The 26,451-nt window shown below is 39.8% G+C and overlaps 1 protein-coding gene across 10 annotated transcripts in view; it reads left to right on the top strand.

Moving 5' to 3' along the window:
• The first annotated feature begins 3,318 nt into the window (after positions 1 to 3,318).
• Positions 3,319 to 26,451, top strand: part of NR1H4 (nuclear receptor subfamily 1 group H member 4) — a 62,228-nt gene continuing 39,095 nt past the window's right edge. For 3 of the 10 annotated variants that reach the window (XR_010921982.1, XM_067559719.1, XM_067559728.1), the window contains exons 1-3: positions 3,319 to 3,454; positions 9,574 to 9,712; positions 23,815 to 24,177. Coding sequence is in view for 9 of the 10 variants with exons in the window: in XM_067559719.1 (XP_067415820.1) it covers positions 9,628 to 9,712; positions 23,815 to 24,177 (448 nt within the window). In the remaining variant the exon portion in view is untranslated. Of the gene's footprint in view, positions 3,455 to 7,889; positions 7,911 to 9,573; positions 9,713 to 14,763; positions 14,782 to 18,105; positions 19,248 to 23,814; positions 24,178 to 26,451 lie in introns of those variants that run through there. The other 7 variants (XM_067559727.1, XM_067559724.1, XM_067559721.1 and 4 more) reach the window with 7 other exon arrangements.

The raw sequence follows: 26,451 nt of genomic DNA, 5'->3' as shown, positions 1-26,451 counted from the left end.
TGCCGCAGCGTATTCACTTTGCTGTGCCACCGGGAAATGTGCTCCCATCGACGCAGTGTTACTCTTTTTCTGGGGGGTGGATTTATTCAATTGACTTCTGGATTGATTGAGTGGGTCTCCACTTCCACTCAATCGATCCCGAAGAATTGATCAGAAGGTGGTGAATTTGCTGCTGTCAGTGATGACATACCCTCAGCTAACTTTTGAGATCCAATATTTATCACCTGTTAATGATCTGAAGAGAATTTTAGGACAGAAGCCATCTTTAGTTATTCATCTGTTTCTAGTATTGTTTAGTGAGGTGCGTTTTATTAGTGCACAGTACTATTTTAATGAAGATATCCTGTTGGTGAATAGATGGACTTGAATTTACCTCCTTGACATTTTGTAAAGGGCCTCTTGTCTCATTACAGATGACTCCTTTGATTGGTTTTAATTCTCTTTTCTGTTTGACTTTTTCATTTACACATCTAGCCATCATAAAATATGAACACCTGGCTTGGGGAACTAGCAATTTCACATATTGTTGCCATTGGCAACGGTCTCTTCCTATCATCCTGTAGATGCTTGCTTTGCACTCCTCAGTAATGTTATATAAATACTGATTGGTTGGTGAAACAAACTTTGCCATTGGCCTCTTTATTATTCTAGAGAGGAAGAAAAATAATCTAATGAAACAGTTGTAAGTGAATGTGGCCATTTAATTCCAGCTCCTTTGCTATTAGCTATAGTACAGCTTCCAAGCACACACCTTAGTAAAGAAGGCCTTGTTTGTAACATTAGACCTTTATAGAGAGTTAGTTGCTAACTATCTCTAAATTACAGATATTCTGTGGTAGCAGAAGTTTGAGCCCAATCCTGCAAGGTGGTGGGTGTAGGAGTCGAGGATTGGAGGGCTTCAGAACCGGCACAAGGCCTCACAAGGTAAAGTTGGGTTTGGGAGCATGGCCTCCTGGATGGGTATCTGTGGCTTCCTTCAGCAGCATTGCTGCTCCTCCTGCTGGAGCGGAGGACAAATTCCACTCCCATGCCAGGGCTGGCCCAACTTACTGGCCCTCAGAGCCACATACAACAATCTTCAGAATTTCAGGAGGTGGAGTGTGCTTGCTGGGCCTCTAGGCTTCAGCACTGTAGCAGGATGGTGGGACTCAGGGCTTCTGCCCCGTAGGATGCACCTGCCGGGGCTTTAGCCCTACTTCTGCTGAAGCTCTGAGCCCCAGCAGGCACCTCCTGCAGGGCAGAAGCCTCGAGCCCTAGCAGGCGTACTCCATGGGGCAGAAGCCTCTAGCCCCAACACCCCACTGCAGGGCAAAAGCCCTGAGCTCCCCACTCCAGTCTGATAGGCAGAGAATGGTGGGTGTAGGGGGCTCTGTGAGCCACACTTTAACTGTAAAAGAGTCACATGTGGCTCACAAGCTGTGGTTTGGTCACCCCTGACCTATGCTATACGCTCGAGAAAAATGTTGAGTGGATCCTTGTGACATGTCCTTCCACGAGGGCCCCTTGAGTGGCTATTTCTATGGGAAGTGTCAGTTTGGGCCACTGGCTTATCCTGAGTAAGATACTGGAGGAAAGTGAGTATCCTTTGTGGGGTAGGGTTGTTGGGAGAACTATCGTCTTCAAAAGCAATTCAGAAGCTTTGTTAAATCTGTAATTTTAGTGAAGATTTCAGAATTTTGTAAAGGCACCAGAGACTGCGATGGAGGTGTATTTTAGAAAGTGAACGATGAATATCTAAATAGAAACCAGATTTAAAATATACTTAGTGCATACCAAGTGCATGCTGGAGTGAGTCCCAGGGTATAATGCACAGATAGCTGTTATCAGATCCATCTTGGCTTTAGTCATTCATTTGTTGTACACCTGAGGCTTATTGGCTGTAGGGTAGGAAACTCCAAGGTTCAGTATTAGCCTCATGACATTGTTTCCCTATTGATTTTTCTGCAAGTTATGATGACCTCTTCTGTGCATGGCTTGCCATTCGGCGCATTTACTAAGAAGTACAGACGATGCTGATTGGCTGTTATTATTTACAGTCACAAAGGGGTCAGGGAGAGACATCAAATGCTCCAATTTCCCTAAAAGTGAGGGTCAGGGTAAATAAAATATTGTTTCTTTTAATGATTATTTTAGGGTCTGGGGAGCTTTTGAAGGGTCCCAAAGGCCCTGCCACCTATCCCTCCACCCAAGCCACACCCCTGCTGACAGTTGCTGTCCATGTCATCAATAGGCGGCAGGGCCACCAACAGCACCAGGGAGAGCAGCAGACACTGCCTGAACAGAGAACACAGTAGGCTGCTTGTGCTGTTTCAGAGGTACTTGGCGAGTGATGGCGGGAAGGAACCCTTGTTTCCCTCCCTGCTACAGGCAGTATCTTGTAGCTTGTAAGGCAGGAGGAGAAGAACTTCCCTCCCCCACTTTAAATAAATAGCTGAGCTGGGGCAGGGAGAAGTGGAGGAGCTGTGTCATTGAATTCAGGGCCAGCTCCCTCTTGCAGCAAAGTGTGGGCTCTGCTTTCTTACAGCAAGAAACTCACTTTTTGGATCTTTGCCTTAACTCCTATTACTTCCTGAAGTGGACTGGGCAGAGCAAATATTGTATAAAGGAGGGCAGAGGAAGCAAGTTGAAGTGAGCTCACTGCTGCCCACTATCTTTTCTATCTACGTACGCCCCACTGTGGCCAAAGTAGCTGAACTCCTCACAGACCTTAAAGATTGTATTATCATCACACGGCAGGGCTGTATTATCCCCATTTTACAGAAGGGGAACTGAGACGTAAAACTGTTGAGTGATTTGTTCAAGGTCATCAAGGAAGTCTTTGGTAGACCTTGGAACTAAACCCAGACTGCCTGAGTCCCAGTCCAGGGCTCTAACTACTAGTCCACCCAGCCTCTCCTTAAAGTGCAGTAACATTCTGAAATTCCTAAGCAATGTAAAATTAACCAAGGTACTAAAGGAAAGTCACGGAGCTGTTGTGGAACTCCAGTCGCCATGAGAACATGCAAGGGGCTCCTCAGCTGTGTAAGGCCAATGTGTCTGGACTCGTATTTATGTGTAGTAGAACTGTGAAATGGTCAACATCCTCATGCCATTTTAAAAACTGCCCCACTGTGTGTGCTAGTTTAGAGCAAGACCCCTCCCAGAGTGCCCAGTAAGCATCCAAAAGTTCTGATCTGACTGACTTTCTGGGTTTACAAAGTTTTAATACTTGAAATCTATGTTTAGATAGTTTAGCAAAGAAATAATTGTTAATGAGTAATCCTTGTCCATTCGGGCACTGAGCCAACAAAGAGATGAGCCTAAGCCCGGAGTCAGCCGGTTATCACTACAGGCTTCTGTTAAACCTAAAAAAACAAAACAAAAATGTTCCTGTTGGAAACTTATTAGGATTTTGAACCGAGTGCAGAGCATTTCTACGCACAACTATTCTCAAGACTCTGGAAAAGGACAGTAGGTAATAATTACTCTGCGGGTAATAATCTTGCTGTTTGATTGTATTTAGTCATGGAGCACAATATTTTTTCCTCATTTACATTATTTAATTAATGTAAATGCATTTTAAGAAGCTAGAAAAGTCAATGAGCTGGAGGCCAAAATCTCTAAATGATACTTAAGTGAATGAAATATATATTAATGCTATAAGATGATGTAATCTCATAAGTATAGTTTGTGTGACAACAGGTATCTTTTTTGAGAGAATGTTATTTAATTGATGAGAAAGTAGCCATATTAGGGTATGTCCTTTTAATCTGTGATTGCAATGTGCATTGGCGAATATGGCATAACTTTAATAATAGGTCAATTCTACCTTATTAATTTATGTGGACCATCTTTATAGCAGCAGTAAGTATCTTTTACCTGTTAGAAACTGAGAGCATTTTAAATGTGTGTAATAGGAGAAAAGTGGATTGTTCTTTGGGGAAAAGTTATAATTGTTTTAAGTACGTCTCTTTTGTTTGCAAGTTTCAAGCACAGGTGGCAGTGTGTCAGAATAAAGACTTTTAAAGTTCTGTGCTTTGGCACTTATTTGATATAATTGAAACTAATGATATACAGTGTCATACCAGAAACATCTACTGTGTAATTCCATTCACAGCTTTTAGAAAAATATCAGTTTGTCCTGAATTGTTCCGCTAGATGCTTATGTTAAAAAAAAAAAAAATCTAAGGTAAGACACTCTTGCCCTGAAGCTATTGGTTATTATTATGTGCATTACAGTAGCACCTAGAGGCTCCAACCATTCAGACCTCTGTGTGCTAGGCACTATACAAACACATAGTCAGAAACAGCCCCTGCTCCAGAGTTTACAGTCTAAATAGACAGTACAAACAAAAGGTAATAGGGGAAAAAGACATGAAATGATTTGCCCAAAGTTGTGCACTAGCACAGCCAGGACTAGAACCCAAGTCTTTTGAGTCAAAAGTCCACTGAAACACACTATCGCTGTTGAAAGATTGCTTACTTTTGTGTATTCATGTTTATATAATTTTTTCTTAGAAAGACCTTTAAGTCTATTTTACATTTTAATCACAGGAAAGCATCTCTTTACTGCTCTAATTTTAAATGAAATGTTGAATTCCTAACTGTAATTTTCAAACAAATAAGAAAACAATATTTTGGCCTGTGTGTCACACAGTTCTCACATTTGTCTATATTCTTCTCAATGCTTTATGTCATATGTTGTATTGGTTACCACCACACCATGCAACTCAAAATTATCTGTTGACATGGGCTGGAAATAAAAATTTCCAAACTTGTTCATGTTTCTCAAATATTTTTAAAAAGAATTAAAAACAAAAACAAAAACAAAAAAACAAAAAATTAAGGCCCTGTATTAATCATTCCAAAAAAGATGTAAGGGCCTCATTCAAAGCCCATTGTACTCAAGGGGAATCTTTCCACTGATTTCAATAGCATTTGGATCAGGCCCTAAATCTAAGCTGCTATTGAAATTTCTCTTTGGATATTTGGTAGCTCAGGTATGTGAAGAACAGAACACACATCTTAACTTTTGTGGAAATGTACCTTACTAATCTTTATATATGAAAAATTCTGTCAGCTGGTTGGTATTAAAAATTGATTTCATCACTCTCACTAACGAGATAACAAATATGACTACATTTTCATGGAGCATTTATGATAATTAAACATGTTATATAATCAAACCTGAAAATATGTGGTTATGGTGGTTTTGCCTTTTGATGAACCTAGATTCTTTAAAAATTAATTGCTTCAGCACAGTCCTGGTCTTGCTTAAACTGAAGCCAAAACCAGCTTTATATATATATATATATATATAAACTATAAACTATGGAATAATAAATATATATAAATAAAAATAAATGAATACAAAATAAAATTATGGGTTTTATATACCCCATAATAAAAGTGAAAATCATACATGTATGTGTTGTGAGTATGTACATAGAATATATATTGCCATGTAATATAGAATATGAAAAATTCGTATTGAATGTTTGAATCTATTGACATAATAGAGCATATATGTTTAATGATAATATAAAACTTTGTATGTAACTGAAAGTACTTAATAATCATATGGTGAAAATAATCTCCAGGTGTTGGGAATCAGATACTGTTCAATATCTGATTATCTAAAAGAATTCTCTTCGTTTGTCCATTGTTTCTTTACTGCAAATATTTTTGTCATATGAAAAACTGGATAACAAGTGGTAAAATTCATATCAGTTTGGATTTTAAAAAATTAACAAAGGTAGATGTGGAAAGAAAGAATGTCTACTAAAAACTAGCATTCTAGCTTCCAACTCATGTCTGTGCTGTTTAATCCCTTTGTATTTTAGTAAGGCCTCCACTTTCCTAGATGGACATTGATCTTCTACCTGGTCTATTTTTTTCTTTCAAGCATCTACCTTTTACCTATAGTACTATATTTTTGTTCCACCTGCAGAAAGAATATCAGATAGTCCTTTATCTTAGTGTCTATGCCAGGCTCATCTTCACATAAAGAAAATAGATGAAAGATTATAAATTTTATCATTTTGATAACCTTCTGCAAAAAGCTCTTGGAAATTATGTTGTTTTTGGGATAAGGAGCTCTGAATTAAGAGAGAGACTACTGATCGCTGTTTGTACAAAGGAACTGATTCTGGAAGGAGTGGTGATACAACTATAATATTTGAATTCTCTAAGAAAAATCTTCAACAGTTTGAGAAAGCACCTCTGCCAAAGTGCTGCATGGTGTGGCGAGAGAGACCCAGTCCACAGGTGAAGATGACATCATTTGCTACACACCAGATGATCTCCCAGCACGATGGCTCCATATTTCTGTTGACTGGGGACAAGACATTCCATTAATCAGTATTTCTTCAGAAACTACAATAAGAGGCAATATGCTGCCCAGGACTGTTGACAAATACAGCAGCAGAAGAGGAATGATTTATGAAGAAGTCACTAATGGTTATTAGAACAAACCACTGGACTAGCTCTTTGACTTTGAAAGAGCCCATCTCTGAAGCTCGGATACCCCATTACAATGGCTCCTTGTGAATGATGCCATTTCTCAGAACTGTACATAGTGTGGAACAAACAGGACTTGACTGCTCCATATAGGGTTAATGCGAATATAAATGATGTAAACATAAAACTGGAAACTGATACATGGGCTGTGTTTGCTGTGATTTTCTTTAAATGTTGCTGAATTTAACTGAACCAGCTTTAATTAGAGTGCAGTGCACTGCACACCACATGTTGAATCCAGGGAGGGACTAAAAACAAAGTATAAAACTGTATTAAATGCAAACCTTGGGGCTGGGGAGCTCTAGGATAAGATGCAACAGCAAAGCTGCATGTGGTAGAAAATGCCATGCCTAGATTTTTAGAGCTGGTTCTGTGCTGTGTCTTATGCTTTGTGGGAATCCATAGAGAAGAAATACGATAAACTGACTGTGGAGTTCAGAGAATGTCAGCTGAGTGTATAGGAGAAATGTCAGACCATGTGGGGACCAAAAAGTGAATAAGTATCCACCTTCTAAACTTTAAGATTAGGAAAGGTGAAATCTGACGTGTTCCCAGCATATCAAGAGGTGGCATTACAGCCAAATTCAACCAGATTCCCTATTATGAACAAAGGACTGTTTAGGTATGAAAGATTACAATGTGGTATAGTCAATGCACCTGCAGTGTTTCAGAGAACAATGGATCAGGTGTTCCAGAAGCTACATGGTGGTATTTTGATAACTGCATGACACATTGATAAATGGGAATGACTCAAAGGAACATGAAAGAAACCTCTGCAAGGTCTGAAAAGACTATAAAAATATAAGTGTAATATTAGAATTTAAAAAGTGTGCTTCTTCCAGAACCAGCTTGTTTATTTGCAGCACAGGACCGATGCAGACAGGATACATACATTTATAAATGAAGATGCTCGCAATTGAAAAGAAGTCTGAAAGCCAAACTGTTTAGAAGTTGAGGTCTTTTTTGGCTGTTGTTACATACAATACATATTTGAATATGTATTATAGTAGCACCAGGATCAGCCCTGTTGTGAGAGGCACTGTACAATCACACGAACTATCCCTGCCCTAAAAATCTTGCAGTGTGAACTATTTGATGGTAAACTACCAAGTTTATCACTGACAAGGGAATATGAAGAGAACTAAATATTTATAGCACCTAATTTCCAGGTCCCATTTCAGGAAAGTCAGATGGGTGTTATGCAGGACTAAGGGCCTATGTCCTGAGGACTCTTGAGTCAAGTTTGGAGAGGTAAAAAGGGACTCCTACAGCAAGATGCAAAGAACCTCTCTTCAGATGCCCTGAACAACGGAGTTTAGTGCCGTCCCAGAGCAGCTACAATTATAGTAGAGAAGCTGCTGGAGGAGAGGACAGAAGCACAATCAGGAGTTCCTACAAATGGCAATTAGTAAGTAAGTAACCTTTAGGTTAGGAAATTTGAGGGGGTTCATGTGAGAGGTGCTAGTCTATAATTCCATGCTTCCCTGGATCATTTGTGTGGGAAACTCTCCCAATGGGCTGCCATCTACTTGACAGCGCTAATTAGGAGTCGTTAGGAGATATATTTTGGCAGCTCAGCGCATTTTGTCCCTTCCAGGCTGTCAGAGGACCCTGCCCCTTCGACTGGGACATGGGAGGGCTGCTTCTTCCCCTGACAGTACCCACTGGTGATATGCATTACAGTCAGGGAGTAGGGTGGGGAGGGGCTTGGACATGCCCATGCTGAACAGAAGAGGATGGACTTTCTATTCCCATCCCAAGATACCAAGAGGCTTCGGCGATTGTGGAATCATGCTTCTCTGCTTGCGATTGGTTTACATGTTTGCCACAGAAACATCGTCTGGTCTATGACACAAGCATCATTTGACATTTCTGTGTAAACTGTTTAATTTATCTCTGAAAGGACAATTTAAAAAAAGGCATCCTTCTGATTAGAGAGTCTTGGTTTATGTTAGGAAAGCTTGATAGATCCCTTTGAACCAGTCTGAAAAATAATTATGTGCTTATTGTACTTGCTCCTATCATTAACTGCTTGCCAGTTGACTCCGCTCTGGGATTTCTTCATACACTGATCCTTTATTAGACTATTCCACTTTGGGTAGAGAAGTTTTCCACAGCATTATTTGGTTTACAGATACTGGGTTCAATTTTTAAAAGCAACTAAGTGACTTAGAAATCTAAGTCCAATGGAAAGTCAATTAGGTGTTTTTGAAAATGTTGCCCATTTTACCCATTACCCAAAACATGGAAGCCTGAAAGCCAAACTATAATTTCTAAGTGAAGGAATGCTTCATTTAATAAAAAACTCTGAACACTTGGTCATAATACTGAAACAGAACAGGAGAGACAATCCAAGACAATCACTGTTTTCTCAGCGTGTGCAGTGAAATTTCAGCAGTTAATGTATTACTAAGTTTAAATTGCTTGAATTAAGGAAGTACTTTTATAAAGGGGAAAAACATGCACCCGTACCAATAGTATTTTCATAGCTTTTCTCTCTGTTTAATCAAAAAGCTCTTTGTGTTTTAAATGGGGAGATTGCATACTGACTCCTAAAGCACATTGTCTTACTGCTTGAGCCATGATACGCTGTAATGAAAACTATAATCCGAAATCTGTGAATAGAGTTGGGAGAAACGACATGTTACTTTTTTCAAAACATGGAAAGGCCGAGATTTGCAAGGTTAGGAGCCGAAATTTAGGTTCTTAAATCCATATTTAGGTACCTAAATCAGAGGCCAGATTTTCAAATGTGGTGAGCACATAACAGCTCCTATTGAGACCCAATGCAGTTTGTGCAGCACATTTAAAAATTCAGGCCACTTGTTTAGGAAATCATGAAAGAATAATGTGTCAGCATAATCCCCATCAGTTTCTGTGGAAAGCAAAATATGTCACAGCAAGGAGAAACAGTGGGTACAGCATTTTTAAAAGGCTAAAATGGACATTATAATTTCAAGTCAGGGTTTGTTATAGTAAATATTGAAACAACCTTCAGAATTCTGGCCTGTAATATGTACACAAAAATGAATTATTATCTTGTTTTAGTTATCCTTGGTTCTTTGTATTTTTCAGGTTTTCTTTCAGCCTGTGTCCTGACTCTCACATTGTTCTTCAATTAAAGACTAGATGGGATCTGAAATGAATCTAATAGGACATTCCCAGCTACCTGCTACTGATGGATTTTCACTTTCTGAAGGTCCTCATTTATTTGGTAAGTCATCAAATTAATTTATAACACATCTACAGCGAATTATAACTGAGCCAATAGCCTAGAGTCAAAATATTGAAGTCCTATAGTCAGTTACTATGGTCCATGGTGTGCAATCTGTTTTTATGTGGAACTCCCCCATTTAAATGAATGGCAAAATATGGCACAATATTATTGTTATATTCCACAGTTTAACAAAGCTTGTAGTTTACTATTGTACCAGCATTCTGCTGCCATGATAAATTATTCAGCAAGGATAGACAAAGACATAGGCAGGAAATGCTCTTCAGATTAGTCATTTATATCAAGCTGAGCAGATACAAAATATTTTTAGTCAATTTATAACTAAATGATACTATAAAATATGTATATTGCCTTATTATATACATTTATGAAAAGAATTTAATTGGTATTAAAATCACTACTCTATTTTTATTGAGACCACTAAAAACTGTGCTGTTAACTTTAGTGCCATAATAAAAGTTATAATGAAGGCTGCAAAAATTCTACATAGTTGAGACTCCACTGCATTTTTCCTCTGTGAAACACAGGCTTGTTAATGAATGAAGAATACTCTGTCAATATTTTATGAGTACAGGGAAGCTGTCTTCTATTATATGTGTTACTGGCAAATAGGACAGCAATCTTAATTATTTTCTTTTCTTCCGATACCAGTGTTGTTCCTTCTTCTGAGTCGGAGCATGTGTCTGGGGCCTTGCAAGTTGGCTTCCCAGTAGAGGAAAAAGTAGTGACAAGGAGTGTGGGTGTATTCTAAGTGCAACATGCCTTATTTATACACATATACCAGTCCTGAAATGCAATGGCCAAACAGTATGCAGGGCAATCCCTTCTTCCAGGAATCTCAGCCCAACTCCAACACTTGGTTCCCAGGGAGAAACTCTGCCACAAGAATTAAATAATGAGCACCCAAGGCAGAGAGCAAACTCTCCTGCACACAATTTCCTCTCTCCCACAGCATCCCCTAACCAGAGCTTTGCAAAACCGAAAACTAAACCCACATAGCATGTTTTTCAAGGCCATGTTTATACTAGGAAATTTTGCTGGTATAGAAATACCAATATATTGCACTGACAAAGTGTTCCTAGTGTGGATCCACCTATACTGCCAAAGATGCTATTCATGTGTGGAGACCTGCTGAAGTCAATGGTACTCTGTGCAGGCACAGATATCTGCCTGTGCACAAAGAAATGCAGGATTGGAGTCTAAACAGACAAGACTGACAAAATTGGGATTAAGATTATTGTTACTGTCCCTCTTGTATAGCTGGGAAACTGAGGCACAGAGAGATTGACTTGCCCAAAGTCTCACAGTGTGGAAAGGCCTGGAGTTGAACCCAGATCTACAAAGTGCCAGTGCAGTGCCTTAAAAATGAAATTATTATGCCTCTTTATGAATTTTCCTGTCCACTAAAGAATTTTCCATCTATATGTTTTTTTTTTTTTTAAAGAAAATTTAGTTTCCATAAAATTGACATTTTCCCTGGGAAAATTTGAATTTTCTGATGGTTTTTTCATTTTTTTCTTTGGGAACATCTTTGGGATTGGGGTTGACCTGAAGTGAAATATTTCAAGGAAGTTATAGTTCGGGTGCTTTGTTCCTCCATTCTCCCCATGGGCCAAGCTCTCTGTCTGGGCTGCATCTCAATTAAAAATTGTATGCTAAGATCACACAAGATCATATTCATCATCTCTCTTTCTCACATCAGTTAGTTAACAGTCAGAGCGTACCTGGATACCTAGTGGCTAAACTGTAATGTTAATGAGCAGATATTTGTGTTGGGAGCCACTATGAAACAAACTAAACCTATGCACGCTTAAATTTTAAAGGGATTTTCCCCCCCTTGACTTTGGAACCACTGTCCTGTGGTGGAGAAATATATTTTAGCAAATTCAGTACTGTGAAGTTTTTAAAGCAGCAATACGTACCACAATTTTAGATATATTCTGCCTAGTTGTTAAATTCCATGGTCACAGGCCAAAATGTATGAAGAAAAGGGTGGCATTCAAATGTTGGGGTCAAATTCTGGGATTCATTTGCACCAGTAAAAATCCAGAGTAACTTTGTTGATTTTGATTGAATTACTGCAGTTTTTCACACGTGGGAGAGTAGATTTTGGCCCCAAAAGTTCATCGTGTTATTTGTTTACTGATATTTTCTGGAAAAGAGATGAAGATTGGGCAATTCCAAAATACAAGGAACGCTGTTGATTTAAAACATGTTCTCCTCCACAAGGGCTTGACCTACTCACACTGAAATTGTCAGTTCCTTGGGGAGAAGCTTGTATAATCCAATAGGACATGCATGAGGCAATAATATGATGTAGTAACCAGAAATTGGTACTGGGATTCAGGACACCTGAGCTCTTGTCCTGGCTCTGTTATTGGCTTGCTGAGTGGCCTTGGGCAAGTCACTTCTTCTCTCTGTGCCTCAGTTTCTCCATCTGTACAATGGGATACTGATCCCTACCACCTTTGTTAGGTGCTGGGAGAGTGAGGTATTATTATGTGTATGTAGTGCCTAGCAAAATAGGACCCTGATCTAAGTTGGGGTATTTCTGTAATATAAATAATTAATGTATAAGGGAATTGAATTATGCCTCAAATTAGGAAGGGCATGTTTCACCTATGCACACCTTTCAACTGTCCCTTTTTTTGAGGGATGTCACTCGGTTTAGTACCAAAGCTACCATGTTTCTCTTAAATTTGGCATCTCCACATTTTTATTGTTGAAAATGATTTGCATCAGAAATACAGAATCATGAAACCAAGATGAGAGAGAGTTATTTCACTAAGGAAATTACTCTGACTGCTTTTGAAATTTCATGCATGTAAACTTTTTTGTGTCCCTCATTTGTTTTTTTGTGACACATCTATGTTTCAAATTTTGGACCTTGACAGGCTGAGACTTACACACTTAAAGGGACTAGAGGGCAATATTTATCTTTTAAAGACACTTGGAACAAATAAATTTCCCATGCAATGCCTCACCTATTATCGTTTTGATATAATAGGAAGGGTTGTTAGTCACCCAAAAATCTAAACACACACACACACACACACACACACATATATATATTTAAGTATTGGTTTTGCTTTGTAGTTCATTCAGGCTAGAGCTACCTGGAAGGCATTGTTAGAACCATGAGTGTATGCCTAAGTGCCCCTTTAAATACACAGTTCTGAGTGTTGGGGTCTAGTTACTTCGTAAAGTAATGCTGTCATTGTGCATGTTTACACTGTGAAGCTGGTCACCATGGTAATCCTAAAGTAGCTCTGAAGATTTATCAGCACTCAAGATTTATAGTTGCAAGAAGTTCAGAGTATCTTTCAGGATAAACAATTTCACTTTCAGTGGATGAAGTCTGAAAATTGCTACTTTAACAATATATTTCAAGGGTAATGTATCTGTTGTAGTTAATGTCTATTTAGTCTCTCATTTTTTAACTGAGATTTTGTTTGTAGAATTATGAACTCCTGGAAAGAGGTGCTCTGTTTGGAAATGGTAAAGCCAGAGCAGAGTATGTGAGAGCCACTAAAATATAGACTTTTCTTTATTATCATGTCTTTTCTTTTTGGCCAGCTCTTCTGTTTCTTGTGTTTTGTTTTGTGTCCTCTTTGCCTTTTCCCCCTCATTTTTATTGGTAAGTAGAAATGAGAGATAAAAGGAAAAGCCTTTCAAACTGAAGTTGAAAGTGAAATTAATAGAATTAGATTCCCCAGCCTTTTCCTTCCCTCCTTCTTTCCCTCATTAGATAGTTTCATTTTCTCCTCACTGTCCAAATGCTACTTATTTTACTTACCCAACAAAGTCCCTTGAGCTGAAAGGGACCAATTGTGTAAAGGAAGCAGTATCATACCTTGAGCCTATTGAAAAGTGATACAACACAATGTGCCAAACCAGGTTTTCAAACACTTCTAACTTATCAGTGAATCCTGGCCCTAGTGAAGTCAGTGGGAGTTTTGCTATTTATTTCTACAGGGCCAGGATTTCACTCTATTCTATATCTCTAGGGACGTATCCTTACTCATAATGAATAATACCTTTCACCTGGAGTAGTTGGATTGGACTCATGGTAATTGAAATCATGATGACATTAGGTTTACTTGAGGGGGAGTTAGGAACTATTCAACAGGAGCAATGGTTGGCTGAGTCAAGTGATTTCTTGGATGTTTCATTTCAGTGTAAATATCACTTGGAAATAACAAGGAAATGCAGTTAATTCTTAACTATTTATCATTAATTAGTAAACAGAAAACAAAAAAGAGAATAGCTGTGTGGGCTTGACAACAGGAAACAGTGTTTTAGTGAATTCAGCCAAAACAAAATCACATTTTAAAATGTTTTCAATTTTTGTATAAGTAAGTATTTCCATCACCAATATTTTCCAAATGTTCTTCCAGTGATAGCAATGTGCTACAGCTAAAAAGTAGGGTATTAAGTTAGTATATTTTTAAGATTGTTGGTTTTTCAGTGGAAGTCCCAGCCATAAAATGTAGAGGTCCATTGCTCAATTGTACTTGGTAATAGATTTAATTTGATTTATAACATTATCCCACCTTAGGACTTGTAATAATTGGGCCTACAAATTTACCCTAACTGTGAGTTCTCTTTCCTATCCCTCTCCTTTTGTCTTCTGTCTAATGAGAGTCTGGATTAGCTAGCCAAGATTGTATATTTTGCAACATTGCTATAAGTCTGTGACCGGAAAGAGGCAGCTAAATTCAATGTCCTACACAGTCCAATGCTGGCACAAAATTTTCAGGTCTCAGAGTGCCTGATAAGACATGTGCCGTGCTTGTGTTTCTCCAGAATTGAGGTTGCAAGTGTGAGTCAACACCAGAGACAGAAGCTGCATTTTCTATCTTTGTGTATTTTTCTTTCCCTTTTGTATATCTTTGTCTTCTAGAAAATGGGATTGGACTTTAAAAAAACAAAACAGTAACGATGACAGCTCCAGCCCATTTCAACTAACTTCTTCATTCCTCTCCATCCCCCCCCCCCCCCAAAAAGGACAGTTATTACCATCTTTATACCATCTAAGAGACCATCAAGTAAGGGCTCTTTTCCCCCTTCTAATAACTGTCTCCAGCTAAAGGGAAAGGGAATCAGTGGTACTGTTAAAATGAAAGCCTTTATTAACACTTTACTTTCCAAATGCTTGAACTGTTTCCCCTTCTTTTCTGTATCTTTAATAAAAAGTGGGGGATAAAAGGATTATTAATGGTGGTTTTGCCGTGGTATTAAGCAGGCTATGGTACCTGTATATCAACCCTGAACCTTGTTTAAAACTGCTTAATGTTGGATAGTGACTGGATTATGTTAATGGTTTTGACCATATAGTCCACATAAATGAATACAACAGGATATAGCCATCTAATATGTGTGAAAACTCCTTACTCCCAACATTTTCTTCAACAGTTATCCCTTACTCTTTTTACAAGGTACAAGTCTTCAGACATGAAACAATGTCATTTTTAAGTATGGACTGCATATCTAACATCTTAAATATACACAGAGGTGCACAAACACTGTTATTTAGGTGCCAAATGGGTTGCAATGCTTTGAATTTTTTTTAACTTTTTGTATAGGTTTTGTTAATCTGCTTGATGTTAAGACTGCAGCTTCAGATACCACAGACATGAAAGTTTTTATAAGAACCTAGATAGATAGATAGATAGATAGATTTATACAACTGATTCAGATAAAGAGGCTCAGTTTAAAAAAAATCTGTAATTGTAGTTTTGAGACTGAACTTGATAAATTTTCGGTGGGGATGGTATGATGAGTTTGCCTACCATGGCATAAAACCCAACTGCTACTGCTATTAGCAAATATCTCCAACAGTTGGAGATGGGACACTAGATGGCTCTAAGTTCATACAGAGAATTCTTTCCCAGGTGTCTGGATGGTGGGTTTTGCCCACATGCTCAGGGGCTAACTGATTGCCATATTTGAGGTAGGGAAGGAATTTTCCCAAGGTCAGATTTGCAGAGACCCTGGGTTTTTTTCACCTTCCTCTGCAGCATGGAACATGAGTCACTTGCCAGTTTAAATTAGAGTAAATGATGCTTTTCTGTAACTTGAAGTCTTTAAATCAAGATTTGAGAACTTCATTAATTTAGCTACAGATTACAAGCCCATTGCAGGAATGGGTGGGTGAGGTTCTGTGGCCTATGATGTGCAACAGGTCAGACTAGATGTTCATGACAGTCCCTTCGGGCCTTAAAGTCTATGAACTGGCCCTGATTTCCAGCAATTTTTCCCTAAAATGTAACACAACACATATGGGAAATAACTAGATATGTCAAACTCATTGTAAATGTGACTAGTTGGGGAAAATTGGGGGAAAAAAAGAGTAGTAGCATTTTTGAGGTGTTAATATTTTTATGGGGTTCATTAAAAGACCCCCCAGAGTGGATTGTAAGATACAAGAATAAATTAATGTAAGAAACAATGTATTTACACAGTCCTTAATGACTGGACAATTAAAACAAATCTCAAAAGGAAATGCTATGTAATAGCTGTATCAGTGACATAACATCCTAGTGAACTGAAGATACTGGATCCATTTGAAAACTTGTAATTGGTTTTTAAAAAATCTCTAAAATCAAGTGTCAGAAATGATTTAATAATTAAAAGATCATAAAATGGAGTAGCTAACTATTTGTATCCAGCACAGATGGTGCAACATCTGGCATTACCATCATAGCAGAGATGATAAATAGGCAAGCGGTCAACTTCCAGAGCAAAGGAAACAAAACAGCAAAAACTAAAACAGAAAATTATGTATGTACAATAATTATGGACAACAAATGATCCAGTGAAGCAGAAGTAACCGGAAAGATGTTCTAAAATAATGAGAAATATATCAACTAAATCTGAAAGAGGTGAATGAATAGAGCTATGTGGCACAAGGTCATTTGATAGGACAGGATCACAGAGAATTACTTGTGTGCTTAGTTCCTCCTATGCACCTTTTTAGCTTTGAAAGGTGCATATTTTTTTAAATAATAATATGGAATGATATACCTTTGGGGTTTGATTCTATATATACTTACTACCAAGTATAATGGATATTTTCCTGAGCAATCTTACTGACTAAAAATGTTTTAGAACTCGTGAGTCTTGTCTTGGTAAAGACAACAGAATATGGACCTCTTAAAATAACAGTTTTCTCTGTGTCTATGAAACACGTTGCATCAGCCAGCCAAAATGAGTTGCCCATTATTTTTGAATGGTTAATCTATTAATTTTAGTTATTTAAAATAAGTAGTAGATTTTTTTCCATAAAAATACTAATGTCAATGAACCCAAAAAATTACAAAACTGTAATGGAGGAGCTACATGGAAGAGTCCCCTTAAACAAGGATGGATTTCCAATTAGGCACAATGGGCATGTGCCATGGGGCGCCAGCATTCTAGGGATGCCTAAACAGTGGTGGATTACCACATGGGCCAACAGGGCCCATACTCTGGCAAATTTGGAGGACCTGCACAAGTGACCGAACTCAGGCCCAGCCCCCTGGTCCTCCTCCATTCTCCTGGGGCCCCACCGCCTTGCTCCTCCTCTTCCCCCTGAGGCCCCGCCCCCTGGCCAGGACAGACACCAGAGCCCAGGGGTGAACATATTTTCCCTCCTCCTGGAGGAGCCGATTTTCCAGCCTCCCCCCCGCCCCCGTGAAGAGCTTGCCCAGCCAGCTCCTCCCCCCCCCACCACCCCTGCCCCCTGTGTGGAAAACATGAAGGTCAGCTCTAGGCAGGGGGGGTGCTGAAGATGCTATGCCTAAGGATGCGTAAGGTGTAAATCTGACCCTGTCCTTGAATACACTTGTAACCCTTATGCCAGACCGTGTCGGCAGCAGCAAGGGCCGGGTTCTATATCTATATCTCTCAATGATACAACACCAAACTGGCTCGAGCCCCCACCCAGTCACCTGGGAAATTACCACACTATTCCCTGGGCGCCCCCAAAAGGCAATACTTCCCCTCTCGCAAGCACAGAGTCTGAGTGTAGAAAGAAACCTTTTAATAGCAAAAGAGAGGTAACACAGCACTGGTTTGGGGAACTGTGCAAACAGAGTTCATGAACTCAATGAACCAAACCCCTCCCAGAGTACAGGGCGTGTCCTTCGCCTCTCCCTTCCTTCTTCCCCCTGTACTGACCAGCGTGGTTGCAATGTCCACCTCTTGGGGCTGGCTCCACCCCCTATACCGCTCCTGTCCGACACAGGCTTGACCAGGCCCCCTCTGCTGCTGTCTCCTACTGCCTTTGGGCCTCGCTGAGTCCCTGACTGCTGGCAGCAACCACGCCTGTTTCCCACCGACTGCTGGCTCCGACCGCACCTGGCTCCCGCTGACTGCACCGGGCTGGCACCGACTGTGCCGACCCCTCTGCCAATCGCTGACCCGGCTGGCACTGACTGTGCCAGCCTCTCCGCTGACCCTGACCGCCCCAGGCTGGCACCAACTGTGCCAGCCTCTCCACCGACTGCACCGGCACCGACTGTGCCAGCCTCTCCACCGACCGCACCGGCACCAACTGTGCCAGCCTCTCACCAGAGTTGCCTGGTGCTCACTCAGCTCTGTTAGTTGTCAGGCAAGGTTTCCCAGATCCTCTACTGGTTCAGCTCTTAGTGATTTCAGCTCTTAGTGATCTCAGCTCATGGGTAAACCTTCTGCTGACATACAGGCAATGTCCCTGCTTTCAAGAAACAAAAGACTCCAGGATGAGTCATTAGTTCTATCTTTTAACAATGGGGAGAGAGAATCACTCCATGACTGGGGGCAGCCCTTTACCAGGGCCAGTGTGATCCCAATAGGAGATTGCTCCACCTCTCCCCCCCCCCCCCACCCCCAACGTTTCCAGGCTGAAACATCTGTCTGCCACCCTTGTGGAGCTCTGTTTAGTTTAGGGTGCAGATTCTATCATAACAAACTAAGCACAGTTTTGCTGACATCTGTTCATACAATTGAAGGACACATTTCATTACCCCAGCAGTTAACACAAAAGTGGTTTGTAGCCCAAAACCAGCCCTGCTAACCATTTCCCATTATGCTCAGCACATAGGTAAGTTATGCTAAATACTTAATTGTACTCATGCAGATACAAAGACCATTCAGATAAAGTGCCCCCCTTTCAGCTGCTGAGCAGGGAGAGTGTCACTGAGACACTCAGACCTGCCTTACACACTCACCCAGAGAAAGGTATTCCGATTTTATTAAAGGACATTTATTCTGTAATTTGGCATTGGTATTGTCTCAAGCATTTATAAATAGGCTTCACTGTAATGAAGTTAATCAGTAAACTATATAACCCCTAGCCTGTGTCACTCCTTAGCTAGTCTTAAAGGAAGTTCTAGTTTTCAGTTGTGAGTAAAGAAACAAGATGTTAAGGCAGCAGGACTAAGGAAGTGTAGTTGATAAATACTGTCTAGAAAAAGTAAAGAGAACAACACCTTAAATAGCCCAAGTTTTTCAGGAATTGTCATGGAAATGGTCGGACTGAAGACTGCTAATGGTAGGATATTTTTCAAGCTTATGTATGATCTATTACATTATACAATAGATCTGTTAAATTCTATGAACCAGTTTGATGCAAGAGGTTGTCTAGCTCAGGACCTTAGATGTCTGATAATAGTGTTTTCAGTACTTAAATCAACTGGTTAATTTATGTTTCCCATTTCAGTTTATCCTGAATCAAAGGAAATACATTTTGTTCTTTTTGGCTGACGGTCATTTGCTCTGTGTGACTATTATGTCACATCAGCTTTATTAGCAGGCTAATTTGTTTACTGTTCTTTTTCTTATAGTTTTGGATTGGCAATATTTGTTGTGCCAATGCACTATCACTATAACTTTTGTAATATTTTGGATACAAATTCTACAGTCTGTCTATAAGGTCAACATAATACTGAAAAAAAAGGGTGAGATTTTCAAAAGTACTCGATATTGGCCTAACTCTGATGATAAAACTTCCTTTGACTTCAGTGGGAGCACAGTTAAGCAAATGCTGAGAGCTTTTTAAAATGCCATCCAAAATATTCACCTGTAAAACTCGGGGAAAAAAACTTCAGCAAATCTCATCCATCAATTACATAATGGGAAAGTGTTCACAAAATGATGGCCAGATTCAAAAAATAAAATTTCACTCTGACCATGTTAGTAAAATTTGAGACATTTTGTGAAGTGTTCTAATAGCAATTTTTTTTTTGCAAAGTATAACCCACAAGTTTTGAAGCCCCATTAGTATTTATTTCAATTATCATGTTTAAAACATGATTACATGTGTATTTGTGATATGAAAAATGTAATGGAACAATAAGAACATGTGAACGTAATACATTACTGGAGACAATGGGCCTGCTTCTGATTCCACTTACACTGATTTACACTGCTGTAACTCCATTGACATCAGTAGAGGAACTCTTGCTTTACAGTAGTGTAAATCATGTCAGAATCTGGTCTATACTTTCCATTAATATATGAATAAAATCCTATGCACATTCCAGATGGCAAGATAACATCAATTTTTTTTTTTATAAGAAACTAGTTGTTCCAGGCTTAGATTTATTTATACAGAAACAGAGTGCTTTTAAAAAGTCACTAAATGGCACTCCAGTATACTATGTGCCTATGGAAAGCCGCCTTAGCTTTCATTGGAAATAAGACCTTACGCATAAAGCTGGGTGGGAAATAGTTTACCTCTCCCATGAGAGTTTTTGAGATTTTGAATTTTTTTCCCATCCTGCAAATAGACCACCAAAAAAAAAAAAAAAAAAAAAAAAAAAAAAAAAATCTTGATAATTTTCACAAATTGATCATCCCAAAAAATTTCAGGTTGGGCCAATCAGAATATTTTGTTTTGATAATTTCTAAACATTACATTTTTATTTCAACCTTTTAAAATATTTAATTTTTAAAATATAAATTAACTAAAATGTTGAAACAAAATTAATTTCAAATCGAGAAACAAAATTTTTCATTTTGAAAAATGTCAAAATGGGATGTTTAGACAATTTAGAAACTTTAAAAAAAAATTCTAATCAGGAGATGCGTCAAAAGTGACCCTTTCTCATGAGAAGTTTTGGATGCAACAAACTGGCATTTTTCTAACAAAAAAATATTTCATTGGAAACTTCCTGGCAAGCTCTACTTGTGTACGCAAGAAAGTTTCACCGGTTGGCTTAAATCGTTTTTAAGATGATTTTGTTAAATTAGTGCGAGCCAGTGTGGACCCTCCTATTTCAGTTTACCTTAACTAAACTGATTTCTAGTGGCCTTAAACTAAACCAAAATAAGCTTGGTTTAAAGTGAAATAGAAGTGTCTACCCAGCCATTTGCACCAATTTAACAAAATCAGTTTTAAACCTCACCTTAAATTAAACTGGGGTGACTTTCTTGTGTGGACAAGACCTAGGATAAGATTCCTTGAGAATCAAAGGCAGCTCCCCATTGCTGTGGTATCTCTGGGTATGTTTACACTGCAATTAAAAAACCATGCCAGCAAACTTGGGCTAAGGAACTCAGGCTAAGGGGCTGTTTAACTGGGATGTAGACGTCTGGGCTTAGGATGGATCCTGGGCTTTTGGACCCTGCAAGGTGGGAGGGTCCTAGAGCTTGGGCTGCAGCCTGAGTCAGAACGTCTACACTGCAATTAAACAGCCCCATGAGCCCAAACCCTATGAACCCAAGTCAGCTGGCATGGGTCAGCCATGAGTGTCTAATTGCAGTGTAGACATACTCAGAGTGCCTACCAGCACTTTAAAGTATTGGCATAAAGATCGATCTCTTTCTTCCTCCCCCTCCGCATCTGTGAGCAGGGATTGTACTAATTAATTCTTTTTTTTAAATATGATATTGTGGGAAGGCTAGGTCAGAGAAATAAAGATGTCTGGGTTCATTCAGGTTTAGCCAAATATGGAGAGAGTCGTGTTTATTTAGTTTCTTCTAGAAGCAAACGTACAGCTGTAATAACTGTGAGGGTTTCTGTACATATTTACACAGGTCTAAATAAACTCCCACAGTTCTGTCCCAACAATGTACTGAACCTACTGTAAAACCCTGGATTGGTTTGTTTTCCTTTTTGGGAGGAGTGCTGCAGTCTCTGCTGTTATTTCAAAGCCCTGAGCAGATCAGAAAAGTGGTTTAAAACTTCTGTAGCGTTTCTTGAAAATGACTTTAAGGTAAAAATCAATCATGTCTTTTTTTTGTTTTAATGCTGGGATTTTCCCACTCCCCTTTGTGTAAATCAATCAACCAAATGATTAAAAATTAGCAAATGGCTCTTCAGGTGCCCATAGTTAGAAGTTGTTCCCACAAAACGTATACTCCCAATTTGTGGAATGGTTGTATAGATGGAAACTAAAATAATAATTTTTTTTCTACATAAATAATTTTGAACAATCTTAATACATCACCGTTACAACAAATTGAAAATATAATTAACAGAAGTGGGCCAAATATTTATTTATTAAGGTGCCCACAATTACCCAGGACTTTATTTTACAGTATAATCTCCCGCAAAACAATAGGGCCAGCAACAAGTCATTGTTCCCTCAGGCTGATCAAATGGAAAATCAGGCCAAGGGCTGCCGAGCACAAAGCCTGGCCTTCCTGAGCCACCACGTGTCTGTGAGGGAGAGGGGCACTGTGGAGCATGCACAGCCCCTTGCCTCAGCAGCCCACTGAGTGCCCTGCCCCAGTCACCTACCCAGCACCCTGGCACACCTCAGAGGCACCCCCTGCTTGGGAACAAGAGAAGGGCTTGGAGGCCTCCAGTGCCAGGCAGAGTCATGTGCTCGGGTTGGGCCTGGCCCTGATCTATGATGGTCGATCACGGCATTGTCCAGGTGGAAACAGAGCGGCACTGTTGAGCCCTGGTTCCTGGAGGGGCCACCAAGCCAATACTCCAGGGAGCCCAACAACCACAGATTATGAATGCAGCGGCTTGGAGCAGGAATGGACATGAATCCTCCTTCAGCTGCCCTGAGAGCCGCTGCCTCTCAGGTCCAGCCCCTTTTTCTCATGCTTCACCCTTTTCTCATGCTTTGCCTTTTCTCATGCTTTGCCCCTTTTCCTCTTTTTTATTTTTTGCCCTTTTTTTTTGTCCCTTTTTCTCATGCGTCACCCTTTTCTCATGCTTCACCCTTTTTCTCTGCTTCACCCTCTGCCACCTGCTGGGGGCACTGGGTTCCGCTGGTCCTGAGCAGGGGCCACCACCGGCTGCCACTCCGTTGCTGGCTGCTTTGAAATGTGCCCCGGGACCCTGGCCACACTCCATCCACGGCTGTGTTGATGGATCACTCAGGACTGTGTCGCAGCCCACCTTCGGGCCACAGCCCACAGTTTAGGAACCCCTCCTGTATCTCACGTTACCCCCATGCTTGGAATGTCCTCCCTGATCCTGTGTTTCCTGTAACCTCACTCTCCCCTTTCTGGTCCCTCCTGAAGGCTCATTTATTTCTGTTAGCCTTCCAGCTCTTGCTAAACCCTCACCCCTTGTCTTTTCCCCCAGCTGTGTTCCTCAAGCGATGATATACTAACTCCAAATAAAATAGAAAAGAACAAGATGTGTGTATCTCCATCTTACTATCGTAGCCTTCATCCTTCTCTCAGCTCCCTTGGCTTCTGTTTGGATTTCTTTGCTGTGTTTTTGTGTCTAATTCAGATTGTCAGCTCCTTTGTAGCATGGACTGCTTTCCTGAATTGTCTGTAGAGCTTTGTGTACATTTTTAGTGCTGTAGATTTAATAATCTTTCAAGATTTTCTAAGTAAATAGCAGTGCAAAATATTTTCATTGACTGTAATAAAGTATCTGAGAATGTTAATTTATAGTGAGAGCGCCTTTCTGTGTGTTTGTACAGACGTAGTACATAGAGGTTCTGTGATTGGGGCCTCTGGATGTTAAGGAAGTATAAATATTACCAAGAATATTTTAGTGTTCTTTATGCATACTCAATACACTCTCTAGGATTAGGTAATAATTTCTTTCCAGTGTCTGAGATTGATATATTTAGGAATGGAAACTGTTCCAGTGACAATGGTTTAATGGTACTAATGTTTAATGTTTCTGCATTATAATGCAGGTGTTCTTACAGAGGCAATGAGTTCTCCAGTGCAAGAACCAGATGCGTCACCTTATACACAGTACAGTAGTATGCCATTCCCCCCCGTTCAGCCTCAGATTTCATCGCCACCTTATTATTCCAACCTTGGCTTTTACCCCCAGCAGCCTGAAGAATGGTATTCCCCTGGAATGTATGAACTCAGGAGAATCCCCTGTGAGAACTTTTTTACAAGAGAGACAGAACTAGCGGAAACACCTGTAGGCAAGAAGTCTAGACTGGGCCACTCCACGGGAAGAGTGAAAGGAGAAGAACTTTGTGTTGTCTGTGGTGACAAAGCCTCTGGATACCACTATAATGCTCTTACTTGCGAGGGATGCAAAGGTAGGACAAAATATGATGAATCTGTTACAAAATAAGTTTGGGGGAAAATGGATATTTATTTCTGAAGTTTCAATTTTTCTTCTTTGAAAAGCTCATTCAAATGCTTACCCTTTTTAGATCTTTGCATTTGGATCCAATGCACTGTTATTAACTGGCTAGGTGGTGGTACTGTTGAAAAGGATTGGGGGTTATAATGGATCACAAATTGAATATGGGTCAACAATGAGATGCAGTTGCTAAAAAGGCCAGCATCACTCTGGGGTATATTAAAAGGAGTGTTGTATGTAAGACAAGGGAGGTAATTCTCCCACTCCGCTTGGCACTGGTGAGGCTTCAGCTGGAGTATCATGTCCAGTTCTGGGCAACACACTTCAGGGAAGATGTGGACAGAGCCCAGAGGAGAGCAACAAAAATGATAAAAGTTTTAGAAAACCTGACCTATGAGGAAAGATTAAAAAACTGGGTATGTTTAATCTTGAAAAAAGAAAGCTGAGGGGGGACCTGATAACTGTCTTCAAATCTGTTAACCACTGTTACAAAGAGGACAGGGATCAATTGTTCTCCATGTCCACTGATGGTAGGAGAAGAAAGTGATGGGTTTAATCTGCAGCAAAGGAGATTTAAGTTAAATAGGAGGAAAATCTTTCTAACTATAAAAATAGTTAAGCTCTGGAATAGGCTTCCAGAGGAGGTTGTGGAATCCCCATCACTGAAGGTTTTTTAAAACAGGTTAAACAAACACCTGTCGGGGATGGTCTAGATTTATTTGGTCCTGCCTTAGCGCAGGGGGCTGGACTTGATGACTTTTTAAGGTCTCTTCCAACCCTACATTTCTATGATTATTTTCCCTGGGACACATAGATAGCTTGATTCCTTTGTGGATATAGAGTATACATTGCCTTGCAGTGGTGCTGACTGACAAATTTAAAGCAAAAGTGTTTGTCCACTAAAACTCATCATCATCATCATCATCATCAAAACAATTAATTTAAAATAAGCACTATCCCAGGTCAAGCCTACATCATTTCTGAGTTCTGATCAGCAAATATTCATAAAACCCACTCCCTCCAAAGAGTTCAATCTATACAGTATTACGTTTCATGTCTTTCATTTTTTGAGAAGACAGTATGAGGGTACAATGAGTGGCTGAAAGGGCTGGTAATAGTATAAGAGCTTTTAACTTCTTATGTTGTCAGTTCAGCACCTAATCCAAAGTCAGTAGGGACTGAAAGTGGTAACCATCTGATGGCTTGTTGGTGACCTATGGGAAATGCATGGGTGCAATTAAAAAGTTCTTTCCAGTGCTAGAGTTAGGACCAGGACTAGTAATTGTCACCATTTTAATATTATTGTATAAGGAATACTTCTGAAATCGATAATAACTCTAAAACTAGAATGAACATTTTAAGTGGGCCCACTGTATTAGCCCAGTTTCCAGTGAACAGTGCCCACACCTGACCAAAAAAACAAACAAACCCCTCACCGTTATTAGCAAGCTGTTGGCAGTTTCAGCAGAGAGGACAAGGACATGGCAGCTGAACAACTCGTACTCCTAGAGGTGGTTCTTCCAGGGCACTTCGATAGGTAATTGCATCAAATAAGGGAATTATTCTTCTCTGCTACCTAAGTCAACACTCTTGAGCCCAATAACTTGTGGATGGAACTCTGCGTATCTTTTAGAAAAAAATCCAGTCTTCATTTAAAGACTCGAAATGATGATAAATTTACCATTTCCCTTGGTAAACTGTTCCAGTGGTTAATTGCCCTCACTATTACATGGCTTTTACTAAATTATATTTAGAAATTTTTTACAGCAGTTATAACAAAACACTGTAGAAACACCATGGTAAAAACTAAAAACATTTTGGGCCAGAATCATTCTTGGTGAAAGCTCCCATGTAAGTGTTTGGATCAGTGGTGACAGTAAATGTGTGTTCGGGTCTCGTTGATTTAACTTAAATCATTCTCTGAAACCATTATTTTACTTTTTTTACTGGGATAATTCATTTTGTGTTTTCATTTTTTCATGGCTGCAGCATCAGTTACAGAGGAAAGCACAACCCTTGATCAAAGGCTGCAAAAATTGAATTATTTAAGGTTAATGTATTGTGTTTCTGCAATAAACCTTAGACCAGTGATTCCCAACCTGTGGCCTGGGGGACAAAAGTGGCCCTCAAGGTCTTTCAAAGTGGCCCGCCGCTCCCCTCCCGCTGGCTACAGAAGGGAACCGCTGCCTAAGGACCCAGGTAAAGCATGTTGCCACGGGGGTACAAG

This window comes from Emydura macquarii, unplaced genomic scaffold, assembly GCF_026122565.2.
Source record: "Emydura macquarii macquarii isolate MOO-44397 ecotype Brisbane River unplaced genomic scaffold, CSIRO-AGI_Emac_v2 contig_2205, whole genome shotgun sequence".
In the NCBI taxonomy this organism is placed as follows: domain Eukaryota; kingdom Metazoa; phylum Chordata; order Testudines; family Chelidae; genus Emydura; species Emydura macquarii.
Note: the sequence above shows the minus strand (reverse complement) of the source record. Positions and strands in the feature narration are given on the sequence as shown.